This window comes from Phaenicophaeus curvirostris, chromosome 2 (genome assembly GCF_032191515.1).
Source record: "Phaenicophaeus curvirostris isolate KB17595 chromosome 2, BPBGC_Pcur_1.0, whole genome shotgun sequence".
Classification (NCBI taxonomy): domain Eukaryota; kingdom Metazoa; phylum Chordata; class Aves; order Cuculiformes; family Cuculidae; genus Phaenicophaeus; species Phaenicophaeus curvirostris.
The window spans coordinates 15,030,891-15,049,544 of record NC_091393.1 but is presented as its reverse complement, the minus strand read 5'-3'; the positions used below and the strand labels follow the sequence as shown (position 1 = coordinate 15,049,544).

At 42.8% G+C, this 18,654-nt stretch overlaps 1 protein-coding gene across 1 annotated transcript in view; it reads left to right on the top strand.

The window, feature by feature from the left end:
* The first annotated feature begins 2,315 nt into the window (after nucleotides 1–2,315).
* Nucleotides 2,316–18,654, top strand: part of CD109 (CD109 molecule) — a 78,374-nt gene continuing 62,035 nt past the window's right edge. Inside the window, exons 1-2 of the mRNA XM_069850312.1 lie at nucleotides 2,316–2,371; nucleotides 3,371–3,531. Of these exons, the coding sequence (XP_069706413.1) occupies nucleotides 2,316–2,371; nucleotides 3,371–3,531 (217 nt within the window). The remainder of the gene's footprint in view (nucleotides 2,372–3,370; nucleotides 3,532–18,654) is intronic.

Genomic DNA, 18,654 nt, shown 5'->3' with positions numbered 1-18,654 from the left:
ACCCATCGGATCATCGAGTCCAACCATTCCTTCTAACAAAACAGAGGGAATCAGAGGATGGTATAACTTCAGCAGAGGAAACTCCATATTGGATCAGGAAGGGAATGAAGGGGGTATGTTCAGAGGACCGAGGACTTCAGAGATCTCCAAGTGGTAGGCTGGACCTCCATTAATTTAATCTGCCTCTGAGTACATGGATATACTTGTGAGAAATGGAGCTTTCATGTTGTTATGGAATGGCATCTGACACTTATTTCTGTTTATCCATTTCTTATCAGTGATAGATCAGTCCCAAGCACATTTGCTGGCATTTTTTAATTCATTAATTAAATGAATTAATTAATTAATTAAAAAATGCCAGCAAATGTTCTTGGGACTGGGATTTGATTGCCTTTACCCTCAAGCTGACCTTGGCATGGTTTTGCCCTGGCCAGCAAGTGCTTTCTTGAACAATTCATGGTGCAATTTGGGAGTTAGCATGGACCATACTCAATAGGAAGTTCAGATGTGGCTGCCTTGTTTTGGACACTGAGGGAATTGATTAGGCTTGACAGGTATGGTGGAGTGGACTCAGTTGGACTCAGTGCCAGAGGCTGAAGAAGTGTGCACTATGAATAAGTTTGCCATCCAAGGGAGGGGTACTTGGGATGCAGCACTACTCGTAAGCACTTTTTCCAGCCATCTCCAAGAAAAGGAGTGGCAGTGACTGCTTGTCTTCCCTGCCTCTTTATCACAAGCAATGAGATAAGGACTTAGAAATGACAACAGAACACACGTCTCAAGCTTTGCCTCATCATGCACCTTTTGCAGATGAGGAGCTGCCATGACAGACCTTCCAGGCATCAGCTGTGGTTGCTGTTTCCCTCACCTACAGAGGTGCCACCCTCTCTTCTGTCACTGCTAAGACTGGCACTCCAAAAAGTATCAGCAGAGGTATGACATTTACAAAAACAAATGTAAAAGGTGTGAAAAGACTGCATGACTGCCTGGGATACTGTTAGAACACAGTGTTTATGTACATTTAATATTCATATCTGATTTTCATAAGAACAAAACACGATGCTTCTGCTCAGAGCTGTAACTGATGTATTTTGTCTGTGTAACACGATGTAGAGGATGCCAAGCCCAGCACTCCTGACTTCAAGAACAGGGTGGAATTTCTAAATATATTAAACTTGTGGAAGGATGGAAGAATTCAGACAAAACAAAACATCATTAGGTGTGTCTAGTCTGCAGTTACATTGAATATGTTAAAGGAGCAGAACCTCACCTGCTTTTTGGACTCTAAAAGTGGGTTAAGATGCATATGCAGACACGATCTTATTTAGCAGATATTGGGCACAGAGGGCAGTCCAGCCAGAGCTACACTACTCATTGGTTCACACGTAAGTAGCTATAAGGCTCCATGAATTTCTGCCAGCATCATTCTCCCTGTTGAGACCCAGAATGGTCCCAACCTGCCTCCAAGCCTGAGCCCTATGCCAGCACACCTTGGCTGGCTCTCCAGGTCTATCCAAGTATCTGCAGTGCAAAGCCTTAATGAGAAATGGGCAGAAAACATTACTCTCAGAGTACATTTTGTGGGATATTATGTTAATGGGAGAATCCCACCCATTCCCCAGCTGCATCTACCTGAAGATATGAAGTGCGAGGGCTGTGAGGTGTAGAAATGTACTTGTGGATATAGGTGTATGTTATAGGATCATTGAATGGTTTGGATTGAAAGGGACCTTAAAGATCTTCCTGTTCCAACCCCCCTGCCACGGGCAGGGACACCTCCCACCATCCCAGGCTGCTCAAGGCCCCATCCAGCCTGGCCTTGAACACCTCCAGGGATGGGGCAGCCACAGCTTCCCTGGGCAACCTGGGCCAGTGCCTCATCACCCTCATAACGAAGAAACTCTTCCTTATGTCTAATCTAAATCTGCCCCTCTACAGTTTATCCCCATTTCCCCTTGTCCTATCACCACAAGCCTTTGTGAACAGTCCCTCCCCGGCTTTCCTGTAGCCCCTTCAAGCACTGGAAGGTCGCTAGAAGATCTCCCCGGAGACTTCTCTTCTCCAGGCTGAACACTCCCAACTCTCTCAGCCTGTCCTCGCATGGGAGCTGCTCCAGCCCTCGGATCATCCCTGTTCTCCTCCTGAGGACCCTCTCCCACCGCTCCACCCCCGCTCCCGCCGGGTTCCCCAGCACTGCCCTCCCCGTCCCTCGCACCCACCCCCGCTGCCCCCCGGCCCCGCCCCGCAGCCGCTCCCTCCATTCCCTCCCGCCCGGCTCCGCCGCAGCGCCCAGCGGGCAGCACCTTCGGCGAGCCATGGCTTGCACCCTCCTCCTCCTCGTCCTCCTCTTCTGCAGCTCCGCGGCGGCCGGGTACGTGGGGCAGGGTGGGCGCTTCCCCGGGGCTGAGCGACGCTGCCTCCTCCCCGTCCCGGGGCGCTCGGGGCGGCCACCTCCAGCCGCCGGGACCCTGCGGCTCTGGGGGACCCGCGCCGGGGTCAGGGAGCCACCGGGCTGGAAGAGACCTCTGAGAGCGGTAGGCATTGGGAAGAAACCCTTCCCGATGAGGGTGATGAGGCGTTGGCACGGATTGCCCAGGGAAGCTGTGGCTGCCCCATCCCTGGAGGTGTTCAAGGCCAGGTTGGATGGGGCTTGGGCAGCCTGGGATGGTGGGAGGTGTCCTTGCCCGTGGCAGGGGGGCTGGAACTGGATGGGCTTTAAGGTCCCTTCCAACCCAAACCACTCTATGATTCTGTGATTCTGTGATTCTATCTTAAGTTCTGGGCCCCTCAGCACAAGAAGGATGTTGAGGCTCTGGAGCGAGTCCAGAGAAGAGCGATGAAGCTGGTGAGGGGGCTGGAGAACAGGCCTTATGAGGAGCGGCTGAGAGAGCTGGGGGTGTTTAGCCTGGAGAAGAGGAGGCTGAGGGGAGACCTCATTGCTCTCTACAACTACCTGAAAGGAAGTTGTGGAGAGGAAGGAGCTGGCCTCCTCTCCCTAGTGGCAGGTAATAAATAGGACGAGAGGGAATGGCCTCAAGCTCTGCCAGGGGAGGTTCAGGCTTGAAATCAGGAAAAAATATTTCATGGAAAGGGCCATTGGGCACTGGCAGAGGCTGCCCAGGTTGGTGGTTGAGTCACATCCGCTGGAGGTGTTTAAAAGACAGATGGATGAGGTGCTGAGGGACATGGTTTAGTGATTGATAGGAATGGTTGGACTCGATGATCCCGTGGGTCTTTTCCAACCTAGTGATTCTATGATTCCATGATCATCAATCCCAACTGTACCTGTCCACTACTAAATAAAATTGGGTGGACACTGTTACTTCCTGTTGAATTGTATTCCACTCCTCTGCCCGTTTGCATTTTCCAGGCCTACGTACCTGGTGGCAGTTCCCTGGAACATCCGTCCTGGAGTCAACGTGACTGTTGGGGTGGCCCTGCTGCCGGACAGCCCAGCACAGGTCACCGTACGGGGAGAAGTGATCAAAGATAACGAGACCATCCTGAGTAGGGAAATGGTCTTTGAGAAAGGTAAGAGAACGGAGTTAGATTTAGATTTGCCTTCTTCCCTGTATTGTTTGTTTCTCCAAAATATCACAGCTTCTAAACAGTGCTAGAATAGGAACTTTATTTCCCCAAGTATTTATGGGAAAATAATCTTGTACTCTGCTGACTCTGTGTGCAGGTAGGTGGCCAAGCTGGATAGCGAGTGGTTGCGTGAATGTACTAACTCATTGTAGACTCTGAAAACAATCAGATAGCAGTGAAGTGTGATGGATGTGGGGTTTCTGAGGAGTCGGGAAGTACTCTGGTCAGTGTAGTGTGGCCACCAAAGAAGTAGTAGAGGAAGAAATGCTCACTGGTAGGCTTGTTGTTAAAATGCTAGATGGAAGGAAGTGAGATAGTGGCAAGGTTGGAGCAAGTAAGATGACAGAGCATCTGGAGCAGGCTGCTTCTCATGCCCTAAAAAAGGGAGGACCTGAGGACCATAGGAATGGAGGGATGACTGTGTTGGACATCATTACTTGAAAGCTCTGTGCATATGTGGAAACATAAATGTTTCGTAATCAAGAACTGAATTGTGGGACAGGTTGAGAATTGAAGATAGCAGTCCTTAGAGCAGCCTAATTTAACATATGGCCCCTGCACAACAGTAGAGGTCCTGGTGGCAGTTCTGAGTAGTTGGAAAACTTAGATATCCTGGTCACTAACCTTTTAATGAAAGACAGCTAGGAAAAGAGGCACAGAGATGCTCTACCTGAGATTTGCCCTCATTGGTAAGAAGATATCTTGTCTGGATAATCCTCCTTGCAAACTGCTCTTAGTTTGAGGCAATATAAAAATGATACCCAAACTCTAGCTTATTATTAGTCAAAAGTAGAGAATCTGGGAGCAGTATGAGGTCCTAGAAATATGCACTTCCTCCTTTTTGACATCAGCTATTGACGTCTTATAGTTCATGTAGATGCCTTAATTGGAAGCATCATACCTTTGTTTAAAGCCTTCATGAGAACTCACCTCTCTTCACAACCTGTAGAGAAGACTGAGGCTTTGACTGTCATGAACTGCTTTTGACCAGCCCCAAAAACTGATGGCCTCGTGATGCAGAAAAGCATGTCTGATCAAAAGTCTTTTTGCTATTTTAAGTACTCTGAAAAAATTTCCCAGAACTATGCATTGGCGTGTTTTACTTCATGTTGGGTATTGTTTACCCACTTGGACTTTATATTGTTATCAGGTACATGTCCTCCAGCAGCCAGTGTAAAAACATAAGCCTGGGGCAAATGTCCTGTAGTGCTATGGCTAATTAAAAAAAAATAAAAAAATGAATGAAGTGTTCATTCCTAACTTAAATAAAATTTATACACATGATGTTTTAGTTTCCAAATCTAATACTAAAAGTTGTGGTGATGTATATCTTGGGCAATTCCTTTAGGAGGATGGGTTTGCTAGCACCTAAAATCTGCATGCAAGTAAAACAGACTGGCTCTCGTGCCTATGGTCATTAATCTTAAGTCTCCATAATGTGCTACGTGCCATATTTAGATTTTGCGTCTTGAAAAGCACAGGCCAAGCCTCTTGGACTAGGCACAGTGGAAGATTCAGCTGTGGATAAAGAAACATTCTTACTCTGTGGGGAAAATAACTAATATATTTATAATGCTATTAGTAGTAAACTTGTCTTTTAAGTTCACAGTTCCTCTACAAAACCTTCCTGGCAGTATTTTTAAACAAAACCAAAACAAGCTCAAACCAACTGATTTACTGTTTTAAAGAGAAAAGGTGTCTTCTCCTTTCCTTCCTCTGACTGTACTGGTTTTTATTTCCTGCTTCTGTTCTGCTTAACATCAAGTTGAGTGAGCTTTGCATGAGTTTCAACCTGTCGTTGTCCTTTTCAACATTAAAAAGCAGGCAAGCAACTGGTAGTTCAATGCATGTGAAAATATGTGGATGTCTGTATCTGCACAGCACACAGAATAATGCTTGACACTGAAAGCTAGAATGGTGAATGATCAGGAAAAGATATGCTATAGGACATTACTTGAAGTGCATTGATCTATTGATAATTTTTTTTTCCTGTCTTTTACATATATATTTGAATTTTCCATGCTTTTTAACTTGATAGATGGAACAGAAAAAAGAAGAAAAGAAAAGGTCCTGGGCATGCAGCATATTTCCTCTTGCAAAAATCTTAAAAAATTTAGTATGTGGCCATCCATTCTTTAAAGCCGAGTTACATAAATTGTTAGTAATTTGTATTCTGTCAACAAATATGTAAGCAAAACTGTTAGGGGCCAGGAGCGAGGGAACTGCCTCGTAACAGAGGATGTAGTGTTGAAGTTGTGTATCTGAAGGTGCTATGTGATTGGATCAGTTGTGAATAGAGTTACTCAGGGAGAAAGCAGGTTTTCAGGGAGAAAGCAGTTTGGCAGCATAAGTCTCTAAGCATTAAATTTTTCACTGAAAACCAATGCAACCGTAAGATAAAATATGTAGTGATATCGTAGCTGTGTGATTCTAAGGATGTAACTGAAGGAAGCCTGGGGAGGTTTTATTAGGGTGGCTGTCCAGTTGGAGGAAAGAAACCAAACATATCTCCAGGCACACAAAATCATCTTAAATGACATCATTGCTACATATATTAGTGCCTAGAAAATATTTGGGTCCATCACGTCACAGAGAGTGGCTGATACAGTGGCATTACTGTCCCTGTGGTGCACATGAGTTTAATGAGTTTTATTGCCATGCGTCTGTGCCAAATAAGTATTGGGAGGCAGGGTGTATCTGAAGTTGTTGACTGTGCTGAATATCTAGAAAGCTGGAGTTGATTGTCTCTTTGTTAGGCTACAAGTTCAGTGGCACTGTTGCCTAAGCTGTCTCAGTTATACTCTGTATTTTTCCTTGCACGGTGACAGCAAAAGCAGAGTGTTAACTGCTATGGGAAACTGATCCGATCAAAAAATAACGTTTTGTTTTGTTGAATACATTTTTAGGCAGACAGGTTCTCTGGTTTAGTATGCAGACATTTGTGGGGATGGAACTGAGATGGACGCAGAATTGGGAATTGAATGCTGATGGTAGAGGACAGACTGAGGACATGTTTTGTATTAGTACTGTTAAGTCTTGCAGACCAAGTTCAGCCAAGTACTGGAGTGCGAGAGGTATTACATACCTGTCTGACAAATTGCATCTGCAGTTGCTTGATGTTCAGGATGCTATCTGGTTCTTCTGCAGTAGCTCAATATGGTATATGTGCTTGTCTTGAAGTTTCTGAGTTAGCTCCATAAAAGAATCTTGTGGAATCAGAGGCCAATTGTTTTTTCCTTTATATGATATAACTCCTGCTTTATGTAAAAAATAGAGTGCTACCCTCTGATGGATGATAAAATATGCACTGTTTTAATGTTACTGGAAATAGAGATTTGATTTCCGAGTGATTTTGACCATTAGAGAAAGACGTTAGCAGTGGAACTTGGTTTACATCGTAATCCTGCTTTTCATATAACAAAGGGTAAAGTACCTAGTTTATATTCATTGGAGTAAGTGAGAAAATGTGCATGCATGTTCATTTAAAGAAGTGCTGATATTTTCAGCTTGGCTTAACACATCAGAATCCAAATGTAGCAAGGGAGATTGTTTAAGACAAATGTTTCGCACAGAAGTTAAGTTCATTAGATTAAATGTAGTGAAAACAAATGAACTGAATGCCTGCAAGCTGGATGCTGCTGCTACAGGTAAACTTTGTGTGAGCAAGCACAACCCCCCAAAACAAGTCAGTGTGTTCCTGGGAGAGGATAGGATTCCAGTGTCTGAAACAGACTCCAGAGGAACACAAAGCACTAACTAAAGCTGGTTTTGTGCATGTATCAAGCCTTGACACATTTTCAGTGGAGGCAGTATCAGAAAGATCCTTACCCTGATTGAAAATGACTGCAGAAGATAACAATGACTTATGTGCAATTTGAGCTGTTGGATTTTCTGGGTCAACAACAAAAAAAAAGATGGAAAATCAGACAGGCAAGTTAAATTTTATGCATGAATAGCTTGATTTTCAGTGATTACAGTGAATGGTGACTCTTGCCATGCATATTTATCCAGTCATTGATCAATAAAGATGTAGTTTGAATTGGCAAGAAGTGTTGTCTTACAGGGTTTGCTACACAGACATTGCAGTGTGTGTTTGTGCGTGAGAAACCTTATACCTTAATTGTGAGAGCTTCTGAAAAGTCTGTTTCCCTTGGTGCTAGAATGATTTTGAAGAGTAAGTTGCATTTAAGTTGAAAAAACAAATTTGCTTTAAGAAAAACTTTCATGTGTAATGAGGTGTTGTTGTTTCCCGACTGTATGAATGGTTATAATTCTTAAGAATAAGATTTAGTTAGAGCTTCTGGTAGTTAAGGTACAACATGATGTATTTAAAGCATGGTGAGTGAGAACTACTTTGTGAACTGAAAAATGTGGTTTAAAATGTTATGTGTAGTTCAGGTACTTGTACGTGTTAATTAATTTGCACTGCTTTTCTGTATTTTGTACTTGTTGACAGAGGTTACCAAGCTAGAGTGTGGTAAATACTCACCTGGGATTTTTGAAACATGATAGAGTTTGTGAGAACATCTGTCAAGCTCAGACATGTAGTGATCATCCATATAGACAATGGAAAGTCTGCTTTTACTGGAAGGCATGTTTAGCATATTAAATAATATGGTTCTGACCATGTTAGTATGTGAAACAGCGAAAACCACTAGCCATAAGTTGTAGAGTAACAGCTAAATGGGAATTAATGGCCTAAGTATGCCAGTCCTTTATGTTAACCTTCAGTTGCCTCTGTACCTGATTTCAGAATAAAATGACTGATCACTGGTGACTACAAAATCTGTGCTGAAAATCTGTGGGACAGAGGGTTTTGATAGCAGTTTAGGGGGACAGCTCCTTTCTGCCTAGTTCTGTATCAGTGCCAAACAGCAAGAGGGCAGGAGTCCTATAATTTTGCATCCTTAACCTCCAAATGTATATGTAACTATGCCTCATGAAAAGTAAGTCATCAAATAGTCAGCACATGCAGATAACCTATGCAAAATCAGAATATAGAAAAAGTTGTGGGGAAGGAGGTGTTGGGGCCAGTGTTGTTCAGAGACAATGGAGCTAGCAGGGAAGAGGATGTTCTTTTATGGGCTTTTGTATTGCTGGAGTACGTATAAGACAAAAAAACCCGAACAGGTTTCTGTGCCTGTTGTTGGATCCATCTTGCTAACAGGCCCATTATACAGTTTGCGGAAACATGTAAGTAACAGTCCCATCCATTATTTGAGCTTTATCTTATTGATTGGATGCTGTTTGAGATTTGAGGGTCTTTCTGTGTCTCAAGGCTTATATGTTCACGTGCACAGTCATTCTGGTCACCATGTTCTTCATCGAAATCCAGCCAAGGAGAGTGTGGCAGATCAAGTACTGCAGGCTGTTTCATGATACCTTGAGAAGAGTGGAATGATTTATTTGCAGCAGAAATGGTACCAGTGTGGGGTTCCCTGTTGCTGCTGTGAACTGGAGGGGCTTGACAGCTTTTAGGAAACGGAAGAGAGAAAAAAAAACCAAAGTAAAGGCTGTGATTTTTTTCGGAAAAAAAGCAATGCCAATGAACAGTAGGAATTGGGAGCAAGATGCTATCAGAAACAAGAAGGAAGGGAAGCAAAGGGAGAAAGCTCTCGAGGGATTCGTATTAAAGGCATATATTTACGTTACCCTAACATAGCAGAAGAGTAAGAAACAAGGGAACTAAACACGATATTATAACTGGCCAAAAACAGCAGAAAAGAGGAAAATTATGTGTATAAACTGAAAATGACGTCACATTACAAAGACTGAGCTTAAAGTATTAGCGTGGATATGAAAGGACAAAACTGGAAAGACCAAATAGTGAGTAGGAAAGAATATGAAGGATAATAATGCAGTATTTTTAAATATCGTATGAGTAGCAAGAAAGCTAGCAAAGGATGTGCCTACTCTGCCTTAGAAGAGCAGCATTGGTCAGTGATGCAGAGAGGTAGTAAGTGTTCAGTCTTCACCAAGGTTCAACCAACTGCAATTGAAAAAGGTTAAGAATTAAGGCAACAAAAGGGGAGGGACTGATTAAGAAGTACTTTGTTAAAGTAGATATTCAGTCCTGATAGAATTGTCTGTAGACTATTTAGGTGATTGAGTGAAATACTTTTAAAACTGCTAGTGAAGTTTTGAGAGCATGTGTAAAGAGATTAGTTCTGGAAGACTGAAAACCTGCAGATAAACTGTATTCAGCCATGGGCTGGCAGGGGTTGTAGATGGAAAAGGAGCATGATATTGCTATATTTTGACTTTAGTAAGGCTTTTGATAGTGTGACGTGGCACTCTGACAGGCCAGCTGGGGACAGCATTCAACTCTTATTTAATATGTTTGTGGCTGGGTGGAAAATAATATTCACAAAGTAGGTCGAAGTGTTTCACTTTCAAACTGGAAGTGGGTCACCCTGAAATGGTATTGTTCAGTATGACTACCAGGGATGAAAAAAGGGAGAACATTTATTAGGTTAGTGAAGGGGTGGCAGCTGGCAAGAAGGATTAGATTTTAAACTCATTTTGAAAATATGGTAAATGACTAGGGGAAAAAATGGAGTGTGATTCGCTGGGACAACTGCATAGTTCTCTTGTTGGAGAATAAGAGCGTGTGTTTACTGGATGGAGAACAAGATGAGGCAGCAGTCCTGCAGAAAAGTGCGTGTGTGTGTGGGGAGTGAGGTGGATAATGGTTTAAAGATACCAAAAGGTAAAGGCTTGTAAGTAATACCATGGTGCACAAAAAGAAGAAGGCAAATGCTGTGCCTAAATGTATACACAGAAGTATTTTCTGTAAGCTATGAGAAAGTATTCTAGTAATCTTCACAATTTTAACTGGGCATCCTGGGGAATGCTGTGCCTGATTTGTGGCTGTGAGGCAACTGGGGAAGTTCCAGGGAGAGGTCAGAGGGGAGGGAAAGACCAGAGATCTCTCAGGAGGCAAATTCAAACCAGACAGAAGAAGGTGAGCCTTCACATGATATGGAAATAAATTGTGGAACTCTGTGTCCTAGGTGTTGTGGATGGAAAATGTTATTGCACAAATTCATAAGAAAAAAATCCTTCAAGTCCTGGTTCAGTATAAAGGCACTAGGTTTGGCTTTTCAAGCCCCAAGCCTCAGATTGCATAGGCTGGGAAGAGTACCCAAGGAAGGGTCATTGGATTTGTTCTGTTTTTTATGCTGTTCAGATATCTGCTCTTGACCATTACTGGAGATGAGACCTTGGGCTGAACAGACTTTTGATTTGACTCTAGGAGTCTCTTCTACATTCTGAAAACCATTTGAAGAGAAATGGGAGGAACTGGGGTGTAGTGTCAGGAGAAGTGTGCTGTGCACCTGGTTATTCCCCTTCAGGTCCACAAAATGTAACTTTAAAGACAAAGGGATGGGAGCTGACAGTGGATATCCAGATGGGTCTAAGGTGATGTCCTTAGTGTTGTTGGAGTAGAAAGACATCCGAGCTGAAGTGTCAGAGAAGTACTTGCAGAGCCAGGATGCAGTCGGGAAATTCATAAGTCTCCAGTCAAACACAGGTGGCTTCTTATTTCATGGGACTCTTAAGATTCCTTGCTCTGGCAGCATTGCTGATTCCTGTGCTTTGCTATCCCTGACTCCGTGTTTGTGAGGGCAGAGTTGAGATCCTGTCTGCAGAGACTGAATAGCACATGGCACAAGATGATGCTGGTTCACCTAGGTTCACTGTAGTCTGAATAGGAATGTGTGTAGAAAACATAGCCAGAGTGACAGACCCTTCTCCCAAACTTCTCCAGCTTCCTGGAGGTACAGCTGTGAGGTGCAGATGCTTATTTTGTGTGGTTAGGGAATTATATTGCCTTTATTCACTGATGAGGGAAGTCTCTGGTAATATTTTTATGTATCTAAATGATTTTGTGGTCTCAGAAAAGTTATGTGGCTTTGTCATCACAGATTCCGAATGCATTCCAGAAAATGGAAGAAAACCAATATGAAAATAAACCTTCTTTCACTCCCCCTAAGAGGAAACTTAAATAGTTCCTGAATGTTTTATTTGCAGTGAATGGGTTTGAGAGGTGACTTGACTTTGGAATTTCGTTCCACTTGCAATGATAGATGCGGGAGGTTTGTATTAATACCATCAAATTTCTGGCACAGATAGGCTTGGCTACATTTTGTTCTGTATGATTGCCCTATATTCTAACTCAGAATAAAAACTGCAGCTGTTTTAAATTTCAGTATAGTGGCTTTGTCTGTGTTTATTTCATGGACATCAGAATGGATAATAATGATGGTCAATAGTGCCTTGAAAGCAGGATGTGGAGATGCCTGTGAGTTTGTGTGTTTATGTATAATTGCCAAGGAAAAACTAAGTGAATGAAATGAATTTCCCATTTAGTTGTTTAAAAGGCTTAAGTCTGAGATTATTCTGAATTCTCTGCATTTTTTTGTAAACTGATGTCAAGAAAGTTTTCTCCGTAGTACTCAAAACTTGTCTTGCTAATAGCTATGGATTTGTAATTAATGGGAATATAGTTGTTTGGATGTGGTAGGCAGTGATAATGTCATGTGCGTGACAAGAAGTCCATGGATGGCTTTTAGGGGCTGATCTCAGGACAAAGTTGAATAGAGCCTGTACTTGTGTTTAAGTGTCTGGGATAGTATCTGCGTGATAGCAGTCAGAAGATCTCTGATTAAAAAGATGATTTAATGTTAGAAGTATGAAGCCGTTTTGTTTTCCTACACAGCATGCAGTGTTTCAGATAAACCACAGAACGTTTCAAGGACTGCGTTCTTGCAACTGACCACTCTAACCACTCAGCTGAAAGTGGTAATAATAAGGTAATTTATAGGGTTTTTTTTTTACTTAAGAAGGCTGAGTGGAGAATTAACTATCTGAATTATCACCTAAGTCTGAAAAGAAATTGGAAGGGCCAGTCTGCTAGAAGCTTGGTGCTCGCTTGTGGATGGGATCATGGATGAGGCAGGGCAAGGGAAAAGTTGTGCAGCATCCGCAGTGTCTGTCTGAGGGGTGGGAGGTGGTGGTTTTCCTCAGGGGTGGATCTGCCAGTGCTGCTGAGAGAAGGGCTGAGCTTGTAAAAGGGACAGGCCGGGAGATACCACGACTGCTTTGCCACGTGAAGTAGAAAGACATGGGAAACGCCATGGTGAGGGGGCAGGGGAAAGGCAGCACCCATTCTCTTCTTGTCATTCTTTTTTGGTAGATCTCTATCTGTTCTGTTCTCATCCAGAGCGTTTCTGGTTGCGCTTCCTGTGGTTGAGTTCCCACCACTCTTCTGATCATGGAGTAAATGAAGATGATCAGGGAAAAAACTTTGGATTTAGCTGGATGAGGTTTTTTTGTCGTGTAATTGTCCTGGTTGTCAGGAAAATATCCCTACAATCTGCATTGCAAACTGAAGCTAGAACTTGCTAATGGCTACAGAGTGTGGTAAAACATGGCTTTAATGGCAAAAATGTCTGTGCACACTGCCCTTCTCCTGTAGAACTACAGTGCCCTGTCTCTTGCCCAGACCCTCAGATGATAAATACTGATCCAGATCAGGTTATTCCTCCCGTCCCTTTATGCCTTCCTCCACAGGCAGCACTGCTGCCTCTCCACTCTCTCTCCCTTTATAATTTCTGAGTGCTTTTAGCCTTCCAAATTGCAAAAAGGTCTGAAATGGATAAAGAGGTAGTGGGAATAGGGATTAGGGTAATGAGTGGCTGTGGAGGGAGGGGTACATGGTGCTAGCAGGGTGGAGGGGTTTAGGAGGCTTTGTGGAACAAGAATATACCCCTTTACGACAGGCCTGTTGGCTTCATTTGGGCCATATACTGATGTCCACTAGCAATCCCTGTTGTTTGAGTGCTGTACTGCCCCTCCTTCTAACATCTGGCCCAAATTTAGCCAGGACTTAACAGTAGTGGCTCACACTATGTATTTTGGGCTACTTGCGTAACTACACAGTGCTAATTTGAGTTCTAATTTTAGGATGAAGACTATAACACATTTAAAGAAAACCGCAAACTTGACACATTTGCTAGCCTTTTCTTAATGAAGAAAATTTTTTTTCACACCCTGAGCAGTTTAGGCCTTGCTGTTTATGCTTCCTTCTCCTTTTACACAAAAATAGTATATATTCTGGATAGAAAGAAAAATCTGGAAGGACAAATGTTATTTTGTATTTCTCTGATGTTAAAATGAGTTTTTGAAACAGATTCTGTAGCTGAAGAAATTCCATTTACCACTGCAAAAGAAAATGCTTTCCTGTAAACATTTCCTAAGCATAGATATGTGAGCACAGCTGCCAGAAGAAGGATGTGGAATCATTTCAGTAAATCAGTCTGAAGCGATTCCAGTTATATTTTTCCATTCTCACACAGCGCTAAGAAGGACTCAGGATGTCAGTAGAAAAGATTAAGTATTCCGTGTTAAAGTTGAGCCTGTTTGTAGTGATACCTGCCACCTGAGCTAGAATATAGAGTCAAGACCTGAGTTTGGATGAATTAATTAGAGACTGAAGAGCTGCTGTACTGATTTTTATTGGCCCAGTTGCTAGTTCAGTGTGCCAAGCCATACAGCTATTTTTCTGAAACCTCTGTCCTTTTTGGGGCATGGAAGCTGGAACATTTACGGCTAGTCTGAGTGCTGGTGGTGTCGGCTCAAGAAGGGGTAGCATAAGTTTCTGGGTTTGGGTCAGACGTGTGCAGTGGGAAGAATATAAGATGCCATCGTTTGTGCAGCTCTCGATAAGATGCATGTACTTGGCTCTGGAGAATTTTTTCCTCTTTGTTTTACTGATAATAAAACTGTTAAACCTCCAAAAAAATGGCATGGTGGCAAGGTACATTAAATAGACATCTATACTGGTGACATGTCTCTATCACACTTCCTTTGGTTCCTCTTCTGCTGGACTGTCCTGAGTGCTAAGGACTCTGAGGAGAAGGAGGCAGGACAATGTGGTGTTTGTTTCCACAGTATCTGTTTCCTCAATGCAGTGTTTATTGAATGAATACAGTACAAGCTTCAAGAATTCTGTGAGAGAAATGATTTTGCGAGTGACAGGGAAGGATATTTTTTATTGATGGATCACGTGACTTCTGTGGGTATTTTTTCTTGTTTGTTGTTTTCTTAACTTTCCTCAAGATTAGTCTGGAATAGTCCAGTGATTTTTTTCTGCCTGCCTCTGCAGCTAGGGCATGACTCTCAGCTGGGAGTTTTCTTTAACTAATCCCTTGTGGTAGCAGGGACTTGTGCTCTTGCCAGGTCTTTGGCCTCTGTGGACTGTTGCAGTTGTGCCAGTTAGTCCGTTGCTGTAGAGAGCAGACATGACAAGTCAGAATAAAGTGTTTTGTGGTCTGTGATGCTTGGTGCAGATGGTGTATCTGTCCTGGACTCCTTTGTAAACCTACATTTACTGCCTGGATTTAGCTACCAGTAATCATCAGGAGCTGCATTTAATAACTGAAGGGATCCATTACAGGGATGTGCTGAAGGAGGGTGACAACTACTGCCATTTCTGGGGATAGTGGACTTGATCGATGTCATGTGTAAATCATGTGGAAGTGTTACACTCTGCAGGTGGGTGTAAGTGTCCATCTGCATGACAGCAGAGCTTGCAGGAAAGCAGTTCTGTGTGCTAGCTGTTGGACCGTGGTTAACTCCTCGTAAATCTGATTGCTGTATGATTAAACAGAACTTTAATTTATCAAGCGATGAGAAAAATGTAGTGAATTTTGGCAGTTCAGCATTAGCATAAAGGAAATATTTTGCTCGCTTGAGCACATCTGAAACCATCCTTGGGCGTAGCTGAGCAGAGCTCCAGGGGATTGCTTGCAGCTCAATAGTCTCTGAGAACATGGGAAAATCTTGCATGACAGGGGAATTCACTGCAATGCCAAAGAGTTTCAGATCTGCCCAGGCTGCTCATTTCCTAGCAAAATAATTATGTAGTGACATTAATTAGAAGATTACCTCATGCCCTGGAGCCTCTTTTATGATTTTTACTGGCTAGGAACGAGATAGTGCTCTGGGCTTTATCAAGGCAGCCAGGGAGGCTGTAGCTCCCTAACACCACTTGGGAGGGTAAATGATTTCTGAGTTGCTCAAAGAAGAGGTGACTGTGATTTAAATTGCCTTCTTTCCCAACTGCTTCCACCCTCTGCATCGTAGCTGTGTCTGGCTCAGCATGATGTTAGGTCTCCCAAGCTTGGGGACTTGGAAGAAAACCTACCTAAGGTAGAAGAAACCTTCTACCTTAAGGTTTCTATCTTTCGTATGCTAGTTGTTCTCAAAATAGCTGGAGGCAAGCAGGCACTACCCTGATGAGAAAGCTGCAAAGTGCTTGCCCTGTTATGTGAAGGGTGGCTTTGGAAGCTGGTAGATGCTGCAGGGCAATGTGTAGCAGTCTCTTTCTGCACTCTGCCCTTTCAAAGCCTGTGTACTGGTGTGTTTGCATTGGCACGGGCAAAGATGGAAATAGAAACCCCGTGGTATGGGCTTTAGTAAAAATATCAGATTTGTACTTGGTGTCTCTCAGAGCATTGCAGTCACTGCCGTAGTTGTTGCTATGATTAGCTGTTTCGGATAGATTAAAACTAGTGTAGCAATATTTCTTATGTGCATATCCACTCCAAAAATCTGTGCTAAATAAAATGAAGTTCCTGTCCCATGTTGATAACCCAATATCAGCAGTGATAGGGGGTTGTTTTTGTTCTTTTGTTCTGGTGACACAGTGTCATGGGTTGTGGTTGTACAAAACCCAGCTTTAGCACAGCTTTCTTTCACTGAGGGATGGGAACTAGAGAAGGATTGGATGGGAAGGATGGGAACTAGAGAAGGGTTTATACAACTGAGAGAAATTTCAGGAGGTGGCTTTATACCATGTCTTTGTTGGTAGTTACAGATTCGCAGATTCATGTAATTGTTTAGTTTTGATCTAGCCTCCTTACCAGTGAAATATCATAATTCCTTAAATAGATTCTTCCTAGTTAACAGTAATTTTATCTCTTTTGAGTTAGGAAGATGTAAGTTTCCTGTAGCTAAAACGATGTCTCTTTTAGTGTGATTGTTTGGGCATGGAGTTGTTTGGGTAGATGTTGGGAATAAATGTATCAGCCAGTTAAGAGAGGGTTACATTTCCTTTGAGCTGGGGGCTCTGCAGGACTGTGTAATTCCTCTCCTGTAACTGGTGGTTGCAGTGCTGTAGCACTGTGTGTCAAGTAGGCTTGGCCAAGTGTGGGGCTCCCTGTGGCTGTGAAGTGGGGCAGGATGCCCTGAGCTACTGGCTACTGAGAAAAGAAGTGTATATTTTGCCTGAGAATCCTAGCTGAAATACCTCCAAGTCTGGTGGGTTTGCTTAGGGTCAGTGACTGCATGGGTTGCTTTTTGAGTGAAGAGGAAGAGAGGGATGATAGGAAAAAAAATGTTGGCTTTAACAGTAGCATAAACATGTTGTGGAAAGAACTGTGTTGCTTAGGACCCTGTGTCACCCAAACCCATTAAGTTTTTGAATACCAGAATGAAGTATTGGGGTGTGCTACCCACAAGCTTCATTTGTGGGATGTGAGTCACTTGGTTTAACCTAAGTCATATTTCGAATAAATGGTACATGCTGAATGGGATTTTTCCTTTAGTGCTCTGGCAGCAGCCAGGACAACCTGTGTTCAGTCCACTGAGACTTCCCTCTGTTTGCCACTGCCAAAGGAAAGAATTCCTTGACTTCTAAAACTAACATTTATTGGAGTTAAGAGGTCAAGTGATTGCTTTGTCTTGGAATGGTTTTATGTCCAGGATAAAGAAGGACATAAATTAAATCACAGAATAAATAAATTAATATAAATAAATTAATTACAATTTCTTTCCATAGTCATGAACAAATGAGTAAAAGATGGGTATAAATGGATTGCCTTTTAGGAGTTTGAAAAAGGTCTAACTGAATGGAATCAGCAAAAGAAAACATGAGTCAATGTGAGTCAGCGGTGTGCCCTGGCAGCCAAGAGGGCAAACCGCTTCCTAGGGTGCATCGAACGCAGTATAATCAGCCTGTAAAACGACGTGATTATCCCACTGTGTTTGACCTTGGTGCGGTCTCACGTTGAGTTCTGTGTGCAGTTCTGGGCCCCACAAATTAGGAAGAGTGTTAAGGTCCATGAATGCATCCAGAGGATGGCAGCAAAGCTGGTGAATGGGCTGGAAGGAATGCTGTATGAGGGGCAGCTGAGGACTCTGGGCTTGTCTAGTTTGGAAAAAAGGAGGCTGAGGGATGACCTCATTGCGCTCTACAGCTTCCTGAGAAGGTGAAGTAGAGAGGGAGGTGCTGAGCAATTCTTGCTGGTACTCAGTCATAGGATCTGTGAGAATGGTTCAAAGCTGCATCAAGGGAGGTTTAGACTGGATATTAGGAAGCAATTTGTCTCAAGGGTGGGCAAGTACTAAAACAGGCTTCCTGGAGAGGTCACTATTAAAGAGGCATTTGGACAATGCCCTTAATAACATGCTTTAACTTTTGATCAACCCTGAATTGTTCAGGCAGTTGGACTAGATGACTGTTGTAGGCTCCTTCCAATTGAAATTGTCCTGTCCTGTCCTGTCCTATCCTATCCTATCCTATCCTATCCTATCCTATCCTATCCTATCCTATCCTATCCTATCCTATCCTATCCTATCCTAAAGTACATTACATAATTAAAATAAAAGCTGTGGCAGTTATGGCTCCATGATGTAATTATATCCAAGAGCTTAACAGCACATTTATTTGGATTTTAAAAATATTTGAGGCCACATTATCTAAAGTAGTTGAAATAAGTTGCATTAACGCACATACATTAATCTGTTGGTTACTTATATGTATGGTGTCATAATACATGAGGATAGTTAATTCTTGGTACTCCTTTGCTTAGGAGTAGTAAATCTCGTGCATGGTTTTAAAAATTTTAGTCTGCATCCAAGCTCCAGAAATAATGGAAAATAATAACTTGGATGAAGTAGAGGATTGAATAGATTGTAAAGATATTTCAGTCTGTGTGAATAGCAAAGGAAAATGTTCAAGTGGAGAGCATGAATGTCAGCCCCTGCTAAACAGGGAAG